This window comes from Nannobrachium achirus (assembly GCF_963921795.1).
Source record: "Nannobrachium achirus genome assembly, chromosome: 13".
Taxonomy (NCBI): Eukaryota; Metazoa; Chordata; class Actinopteri; order Myctophiformes; family Myctophidae; genus Nannobrachium; species Nannobrachium achirus.
The window spans coordinates 36,916,763-36,926,859 of record NC_137833.1 but is presented as its reverse complement, the minus strand read 5'-3'; the positions used below and the strand labels follow the sequence as shown (position 1 = coordinate 36,926,859).

Sequence of the window (10,097 nt, the reverse complement as noted above, 5' to 3'; positions counted from 1 at the left end):
TTAAGAGGGGAGACGCTTCAACTCACACATGAAGCTGTGGAACCAGGCCTCGGAGCGGTCCACCAGACAGGACGTCCATTCCCGCAGGGTCACCTTCCTGTTTCTGTCACGGTCACATGACCTGCACACACAGCACAATATGGCTCAGTGCTGCGCACACGCGTGGCTGACCTCGACAAGTATGTGACGTGTAAGAACGAGCGGACAAATATACTGTAACAGATGCAGACTTGTGCACGTGGCACAAGTCTGCATACATGCATATCGTCACTGTCGGGCAGAAACCTCGTATCTCCAAGTTTCACATTTGTACTTTTTTCACCAAGTAAAGCCCTGCTTCATCATACAAGGCTGTCGCACAAAAGTAGTGAAAACAGCCGATCTACAAGCACACAACGCCTCGCGGTGCGAGGCATTGTGTGCTTGTAGATCTGCTATTTTCACTAGTTTAGTTCATTTTTAACATGATAAATACAAAACGAATGGTCTTAGACATACAAGGTTTTCACCCGACAACGACGATATGTTCTCACACACACACACACACACACACACACACACACACACACACACACACACACACACACACACACACACACACACACACACACACACGTATGCACCCACATGCACACACACACCCACACACACAAATCATTACATGTATGTAATCTTGCATAATGCAATACACAGGCACGCAAAGACGCATAAAAACACGGATAGGTACGGGAACAGCAGCCCTGGGGCTTTACATCAGCCATTGTCTTTCAGCCCACCCTGGCGTTATCTCTGAAGGGTACGGACTCAATTTGTGCTAATCCACGTACGGCAGGAGGCACAGTGGGTAATAAACATTATCATTGCTGAGAATGGGGTTGACATTGACACACGCAGGCAGCCCTTCTCCCACAAAACCTGTCACAGCAGACTGGCAGGGAGAGTGTGTAGGGGGTTGGTAGAGGGTGAGAGTGAGAATAGTGTGAGAAGGAAAACGAGGGAGTGAAGAAATGGAGCGAGGGATGGGGTGACGGAGAGGGTGCAGAGGGTGAGAAGGACAGAGGGATTGACAGAGAGGTCGTGGGCGATGGAGATTTGTAAGTGGCTGGAGATGTAAACGGGAAGGAAGGACAGCTGAAGTGCTTAAATATGGAGGAGGAGCGAGATGATGGAGAGATGGTGTTGTGGCTGGTGAAAGAGAGGGGAGGGGGACACAGGAAGGGGATATTGGCACAGGGGATGAGTGGATGGATGGGCTGCTGATAGAACAGCATGGTGGGAGGTGTGACATGGCGTTGGAGTCAGGGCCAAAGGCATCACAGGGTGAGGCATAGTTTAACCGTTTCGGTTGCAGTGATAAGCTAATAAACAACACGCTGAAAGCAACAGAACTGCCTCCAGTCAGTGTAATAGTATTATTTTATTGGCAGTTTCTTTCAAAGGGGACCCAACAGGCCATGGACCCACAATATCTAACATTGTGAATGTGAACGTATGGAACACAAGGTTAACTTGTAATCATGTGAGAATCACAAGGACACTAACATTGATCAGACCAGTGTTACCAGTGAGACCAGTGCCTGTTTACTCTGCAAATAAGTGTGCAAATAGTTGCAATTATATGTATGCAAACATACATCATTTGCTATTATTGTTATGATAACCAAGATTTCAGACATGGACATGGTACTGACTGGAGGAACGACATAGCGCAGTGTTCCAGTGGCATCCTCTTGTAACGCAACTTCTTCAGGTCTCTGCGACTCAGTTTCCCATCCTTGTTCTTGTCCAACAAGAGAAAATTGTGCTAGAGAGAGAGAGAGAGAGGGAGAAAAACATGAGTTGTAGGAAACATGTTTTAAAAATATAACTGGTTGCACTGATAAAGAAAAGTTCTAAATGTTGTATTATAACTTTGTACTAAACCTTATAATATACTATATTTCTATTCTTCTATTCTGTTTTGTCTGGCTCTTTTCTTTTCTTCTCTTCTCAATCTTTTCCAATTCCCCCTATCTTTCACAGTAGGTTAAAGGTGAAGTAAAGGGTAAATCTAATCCATACATGGGCAACTGGCGGCCCGGGGGCCACATGCGGCCCCCAATTTCACTTAATACGGCCCTCAGGTTGATATCTGAATACTGATATATTATTGATTTCAGCTGTAACAATTCCAAACATGGAAAAAATGACTGGCTTTAATTACTTCATTCTATATTAGTTGCTAAATGACTAGTATTAAAATGTTATTGTGTTTGTTTATGTCCAATGTATTTGTATTAAGCTCATAAAGTTAACATGAGAACATATAAATGCATTTGAAATTTTAAAACAAAAGAAGAAAAAAGTTACTTTTCGGGATTCCAATTCAAAAATAGCAAAAATAGCAGATCTACAAGCTCAAAATGCGTCGCAGGGCGTTTTGAGCTTGTAGATCTGCTATTTTTGCTATGTATATGCATTGTGGCCCTCTGGAGTGAGTGTGAAAATATAGTGGCCCTGTCCATCAGCAAAGTTGCCCACCCCTGATCTAATCAAATCAAATGTATTTTGAAAGCACATTTCAAAACAACTGCCGTTGACCAAAATGCTGTACAGAACACAAGGTAATAATCATAGACACAGACAACAAGACACCTATGAGGTTAATGATAAGGTTAAGTAAGGGTTAAAGAATGCCTTCATGCACATGCTGCTGTACATGTACACAGATGTCATCATAGATAACATCAATGATATTCCGTCATATCAATATCATTTTTCAAATAGCTGTGTAGAGGGCAAGAGGTCATGGTGGCTGGCATGGAGAATATTACGTTACTCCTATTTCTCTTCATTATTGAATAATTTAGTGCATATTGACCACCACGTCCTATTTTTACATAGACTTCCTGAAAGCCCCTATTTTATTGGGAAGTCCGCAAGACAGCATCATGAGCTAAACAAGAACTTGCCGTGCCTTTAGCATCGATTTTTGCTATGGGATTGATGAAGTGTGGTGACCATACTACCCTGTTAAGAGTTCTACATTAAACTTCTTTGGGGAATGGAAGTGATCCCTTGGTATTTCTTCCCTGGTTTATGGTTTCATTTGTATCATATTTTGCTGGGGATATTGATTCCATCACCATTAACTGACACCGCCATCAACCCGCCCATTACACATTTGCTACACTGCAGTTGTCTCGCCTCCTTCCTTTGCTGTCACTTCAGTTTGTCTATGTTCCTTTTCTCGACCTCTGTTCTCTTTACATCAGGGGTGTCGATAAGGGGACAAGTTTGTTGCCATGCAGCCTTTTACAGGGTATTCTTCCAAAAATGTAAAAGTGTCCTTGAAAAGGCCTAAACCAAACTTCTACTCTTTGTATCGTTGAATTCAACATTGACCTGCATTAATGACCTACTGTAACATCTTAGTTGTATTTGACTGTGTTTCAAAAGTAGAAAATCACCTGTGTGTTAACTGTTAATTACAGTACCTGTGCCAGTTGTGTTCTCTGGGTGTGGTTGAGGCAACTCTGAGGTGGGGCAGCGGAAGCGTAGGTCTCTCCCATACGACTCAGCAACAAGAACCAGTCCATGAATCGATAAGGGAACTGACCGAGCTCTTCCACAGTGCAGTCAGCCTTGGGAGCTGACGTGAAATGAAATAATAACATGGATTTAGCATGTTACTGTACTGTATGGGAACGGTGTGTGTGTGTGTGTGTGTGTGTGTGTGTGTGTGTGTGTGTGTGTGTGTGTGTGTGTGTGTGTGTGTGTGTGTGTGTGTGTGTGTGTGTGCGTGTGCGTGTGCGTGTGCGTGTGTGTGTGTGTATTACCTATACAGGGTCCTATGTGAGCCAGTCCAGTGCGCCGTCTCTTTCGGCAGGCTTCTTTATGTAGCAGACATTCGTTCCCATAGGTCTTCCCCAGAACACTGCACACTGGCACCCTCTGCCTGAACACACAAGCTAGTACATTCATGATCTCTGGAAATCCTGAATATTTTATTTAAGGCTTCACATAATTGACGGTGACCTTTCTCAATACAATCTAATGACAACACGCATGAATGGTGTACATTTATAGCTTAAAATATGATGATTTGGACATTATATCTAATTATTTTGTTTCACACATGGATATATATATATACACATCAATCTCAGAAAATTAGAATATTGTGTAAAAAAGCATTGCAGATGCCATAGCAACCCAAATCCTAACTGACTTCGGAAACTTCCCACTGGACTTCAAGCAACTCTTACTTCAGAAGGTTGACATTTCTCTAATATAAATCCTTGTTTTGAGTGGTCTCGTGTAATATTGTAATATTTATAAATATGGACTTTTGATATTCATGAGTTGTATGTCATAAGAATTCAAAATGTTAACAGAAAAAGGTTTGGAATAATTCACTGAATGTGCAATCTAGAATATATGAAAGTTTCAAGAAATATTATGAAAGTTTCAAGAATCTTTACTTTTACAAAATATTCTAATTTTCTGAGATTGATCTGTATATTACTCCACATCCCTATGCTATGGACTACAGTACAGGTTGATTATAACAACAACGTGTCGATTATAACAAAGTGTCATAAGGTCTTTACCTGGGACAGGACTGAGGGCAAACACACTTTGGGACAAGGATTCCGTTTTCCTCAACTACCTTGCACCAAGAACCCAATGGACTATGACACTTCAGCAGCTCGCATAACTTTTCTGAAACATAGGAAGAAAGCTGTCATTTCTGTGGCATTCTTGGTTTCATTTTACAGTATGGTAGAGAGAGACCAGAAAGAGATTGGGAGTCATGAAACACAGGCGCTGAGGCACATTCAAGAATGATGGAATTATGTGATCAGTTCACTTACCTGTTGAGCCACAAGGGTCATCGCCATCTAAAAACTCCCCCAAAATAAATTGATATTTTGTTTTGAAGGCTAAACTAGGCTTTGTGTGTGTGGAGATACAGAAATGTTCAAATCTTTAAATTATTTGATTAAAGTTACAGTATAAAGGAAAATAGCAGATCTACAAGCTCACACCCCATCAAGGATGCAACATGTTGTGAGCTCAACATGTTGTGAGCTCGACAGACAGACAGACACAGACATATTGATCCCGTGGGGTTCAGCAGTAATGAAATGCAGAACAGATACAGACTAAGTGGTCTCCGCCAAGCCGGGTCGTCTACCCAGGGCAATCGGAATGGAATATGATAAATCTGACTGACACATTTTGATCACATGATTCCAGAAATGTGTACCGATTTGTGTGAGTTTTCTCGTTTCGAAAAATAAATACATTGCTTTATCACTGAATAATATGTTCATTCAGTATGGAAATATTCATGACAACAAACAGCAGTGTAAATTAATGCAAATTAATTGCACAAAATGAACACTCCCTTGCACTTTATAGGCCAAAATGTGAAGTGAGCTGTTATAATGACATGATTTGAAAAATATGGGTTCTTCCATGGATCGATTGGACCGCATATTGTGCAAAACGGGCCCCTTCCGGGAGCGCCCGCTGGACTACTGGTCAAGGCGTATACCACATAGGCATTGCCACATAGGCTTGATGCCTGACGGCGTCGCCGGTTCGATTCCCGATCCGGACGACCTTTGCCGCATGTCGCTCCCCATCTATCCCCCTGTTTCCTGTCAGTCTACTGTCGTATCCAATAAAGGCATAAAAGCCCAAAACAAATCTTAAAAAGAAAAACGGGCCCCTTCCCGCAAACATGCGACCACAGAGATGGTGTGTACTATTTATATATTTGGATTAAATGTGTAGTATACTATAGCAAACAGTGTGTTTTTAAGAATACACGGTTCACAGATGAACGGACACACTCACGGACGTGCACGGACAGACAGACAAACAGATGAAAACATGGCCTATGGCCGGCGGGCTGCGGAAGGATGAACCCTATTGATTTGGTGACCCCATAACCTTTACTCTAGTACCATGCAGCATGCATTGCTCAGGTCAAAATGTCAACAGTTTTTTGTCTTTGTTTTTTATCACTAGCCCCACTAGTGCAAGTGCAGTAGGGCTTTATTTCTATGTCAGTTTGTTAAAACCACTTTCGTGTGTGTCTGGGTGTAAGGAGCAGCACAGCCTCTAGTCTAGGGGAGGATAGTGGGGCTTTTACGCATAATACAGTATATAAAAAGCTATATGTCTCATCCGCCTCATGCAGTTCATTGTAGCAACCATAGACCGTAAAAAATACTCACTTGACCCATTGGTTTTTATAGAGTGAAAATTATGTTTTTTTTTTGCCCTTGTATGGGTGCCGCCATCATTATTTTAATGGTACCAGAGGAATGATATTGGCTGACAACGGTCACGTGCAACCACAGGGATACTTGGGTAAATGTGTTGAGACTGAAAAATGAATGGGGTCCAATGGAGAACATATTCCGGTCCCATCCTAATTTACAGTACACTTTAAGACAGAATAAGACATAATAAAGCCATAATAAGAAATAATGTGTTGGTAATTAGAACTAATATGTTTTATTAGACAGAAACAAAGACAGAATAGCAGAAAGAGCGAATACATTCTCTGGCACCGGCACCTGCCGACCGGCAGTCGTGCTACATCGCCCGCCCTAGGACCGGTGGCCGCCGCACGGAACTGTAGGTAGGACCGGCAGATTACCGCGACGGGAACTGCCGGTCAGTGTGGTGGGCCGCCGGTCCTACTGCCGGGACTGCTGGTCGAACTGCCAGTCCTATCGCCGGCGATGCAGTGCGACTGCCGTTCGAACTGTTGGTCGTGCGGCGGTACCTGCCGCGGCAGTTCCGCGGCAGGTACCGGTGCTGGAGAATGTATTCGCTCTTTCTGCTATTCTGTCTTTGTTTCTGTCTAATAAAACATATTAGTTCTAATTACCAACAACACATTGTTTCTTATTATGGCTTTATTATGTCTTATTCTGTCTTAAAGTAGCCTTATTCACGGCCCGCCCACTAAGCAAATTTCTCAGCATCCCCCGGGTACTGACATCAATTTAGAAGGGGAAACTATAACAGAAACAGCTGGACTTAAGGCCTACAAATCATTATTTCGAACGGTAAAGTAAATTATAATGCTTTGTGCCTTTTACTATCTTGTGTTCTTGATCATGCTAGCCGTATTTTATACTTTACTATTCGGAAATTGCATTAAATGTGCGATTTCTGTGTTAACTCTATAGGATTTTCCCCTTCAAAATGTGACTTCAGCACCCGGGGGATGCTGAGTGGGTGGGCCGTGAATAAGGCTAAGTGTACTGTAAATTAGGATGGGACCTATATTCCTTTAGGTATAGCCGGGGGGAAAACATAGAGAGTTACGCCACCTCTGTTGGACAGAGGTGGCTTAACTCTCTAATAACTCTCTTAACTCTCTGGTTTTCCCAAGTAAAAAGAGCAGTAACTTTACTTGTGAAGGTTATCACAACACAGTGGTGAAGCCAATTACCCAGTGACATCACATGCATACTTTAAAGAAGAACAAAGAGTGTGATGGAAAAAATGGACGATGAGATAGATGATGATGGATAGATCATAAATGAATAGAGGCAGGCTTCTGGGAGAATTGTGTGGAAAGGATTTGTTTTTGACCATGGAGAATGATTGGAATGTCAGATACTTTCAGGTCAATGCAGTTAAACTGCAGCTCTAGTGATCCAATTGCCTGCAGCCTCAGGCACGGAAGTATTCTTGAATCACTCAAATACAAAGGCCAACACAAAATTGTGAACTTGGTATATTTCTCTACCAGACGCTACAAAAAATTAAAAAAGCATGTCACCCATTTTAAATCTTATCTTCTTATATTGTTCCCCACAAATGCTTATTATTATAAGATGGAACTATTTCTCAGTCTGTGTCTCATGGGCTGTGGATTATGGAAACTATACTGCCTTTCTCCGCCCGGAATGTTAGCATGCTGAAATAGAAGCAATTCTTGCATTCATAAAAAAAAGGTTTGAAATCTTGTTTGAAATGACCTAACCCGCCTACTGATGATGTCACTGGTAGGCAGGTTTCTGACAGTTCACAGGCCTCCTCTGAGACACAGAGACAGAAACGGTGCCATGATGCCATCTTATGAGCATTATCAAGAATCAAATATAGGCTAATGAAGCCTTCTAAATCCTGATCCACATTTTCTGAAATAATTTATTCAAAAAATGATCGTAATAATAAAATGTATGTTGCTAAATACTGTACATAGCAACAACAACCCAAAAAGGGTTTCCCAGATTGAAAGGTATAGTTACGTATAAGGGTATCTGGTCTAAATGCGTTAACCACATGAAACCTAGTGTCCCTATCGGGCAAATATTTGGCAAAAATAGCAGATCTGCCTTGGGAGCTTGAAGATAAGCTATATTTGGCAAAGAGATAGAGCGAAAAAGGAGGGGGCCTGGTATAGATCGCTGGAGGACTCAACAAATTATATATTTAAGTGATTAATTATGCGTTTTCATATTTTGTTAATTCTTTATTATTCATTTTCATCATAATATATCACTAATAATAAATCATAACAGAGCAATTGAAGTTATCTATCATTTGTTCATTATTGTGGCTGTATGAAGGAACATATCGGTAGTTCTACTGTGCAGTGAGTCTCACCTGGGTTCACTCTGCCGAGGTAAGGTCTCAGACTCTCCTCAGCCTGCCTCTGTCTGCGCTGGGCTCTGCCTCCCTAACACACACACACACACACACACACACACACACACACACACACACACACACACACACACACACACACACACACACACACACACACACACACACACACTGACACACAGACAGCTACAAAACTGCAATCAGTTTTTGTAGATATACTTTATCTTAGCTGAAGACAGATACATCAAGAGAAAAAAAGTGGTTTTGTTTATCTGCCACTTTAAACTAGGGATTCTGAACATAAATGGCTCGCAAAGCAATTCCTGCTGATTCCTGGTATTTGACAGCAATAGGAATGTGTTTTGATAGGTTTAGAGAAACATCTCGTGTTTTTCATCCACTTTGTGTATTACGTTCAGAAAAGAGAAAAACAGTATGTCACTCTTCTGTAGCTGTATTTCAATGTTTGTCCCATTGGAACCAGCTCAATAGTCTGTCTCTCTCCTCTTAACATCCTTACAATTCCAAACTGTTATTTCTAGGAGCTTTGTAGTCCATGCCAAACCCACATCTGTCCTGAACGCACTCCAAAGCTGATGAGAAACAGGTTTTCTTTTTACCTAGTCCTGGGGCCTCACTCCCCCGTAGTGAACCGTCATTTAACACCTATCATCAAATGACCCCGACTGGAGCAGTAGCAACCAAATGAGTTTAGCCTACAATGCTGTTGACAATTCCAGCTGCATGCACTCAACTGAGACAACAAAATGTTGTGAATGATTCTGTCCCTTCTGTGTTTCTCAATTTGGCTAAACTGTATAATTGTTTTAACGATCCCTCTTTGCCTCAAATCAACCAAACCTGGGGCACAATCAAGATAGAAAAAAAACATCTATTTTTGGCAATATCAGTAGTTTGTTGCCTTAACTTCAGTTACACTCATGATGTGGCATAAACGTAGACAGATGTCACACATGGCCATAGCACATCAGGTAAAGTGTCACAGTACTCACCATGACCATGTCAGTGAGAAGGCTCAGCATGAGAGGGATGACAAAGGTCATGCTCAGGTGCATGGCTGAGACGTGTGGTTGAGACAGAACCAGGCCACTGATATTACTGAGACAACCAGACTGCAAACCCAAATGACAACAACATTCATGTTCAGACTATTATTCCCTCTGCATTCAATGCATTCCTTGATATCCATTACGGTTGAGCTGAAATTGAACACTCATAAAAAGCACTCAGGCTGCCAATTTGCCAAGATAATTATTATAGATGCTTTGTTTTAGTTTTGTCATTTTCCGCCATATTCACTGTCATTTACCCACTATTAGGCTACTTTCAGCCATTCCAATAACGCTGCAGGAAACAATGATGGTCATTGAGTCACTAGACCACAATAATTTCCCATTACAGTGGAAATGAAGGGTTGAGTTTCACGGAGAGGACATTCAGCTTTTGGGTGA

At 41.8% G+C, this 10,097-nt stretch overlaps 1 protein-coding gene across 1 annotated transcript; it reads right to left on the bottom strand.

The window, feature by feature from the left end:
* Positions 1-3,963, bottom strand: sparcl2 (SPARC-like 2; the record flags this gene model as incomplete). Its single annotated transcript, XM_080740695.1, has 5 exons — positions 1-121; positions 828-928; positions 1,688-1,804; positions 3,477-3,631; positions 3,819-3,963. The coding sequence occupies 5 exons, from the start codon at positions 3,961-3,963 to the stop codon at positions 1-3; spliced, it is 639 nt and encodes a 212-aa protein (XP_080596821.1).
* Positions 3,964-10,097: the final 6,134 nt, after the last annotated feature.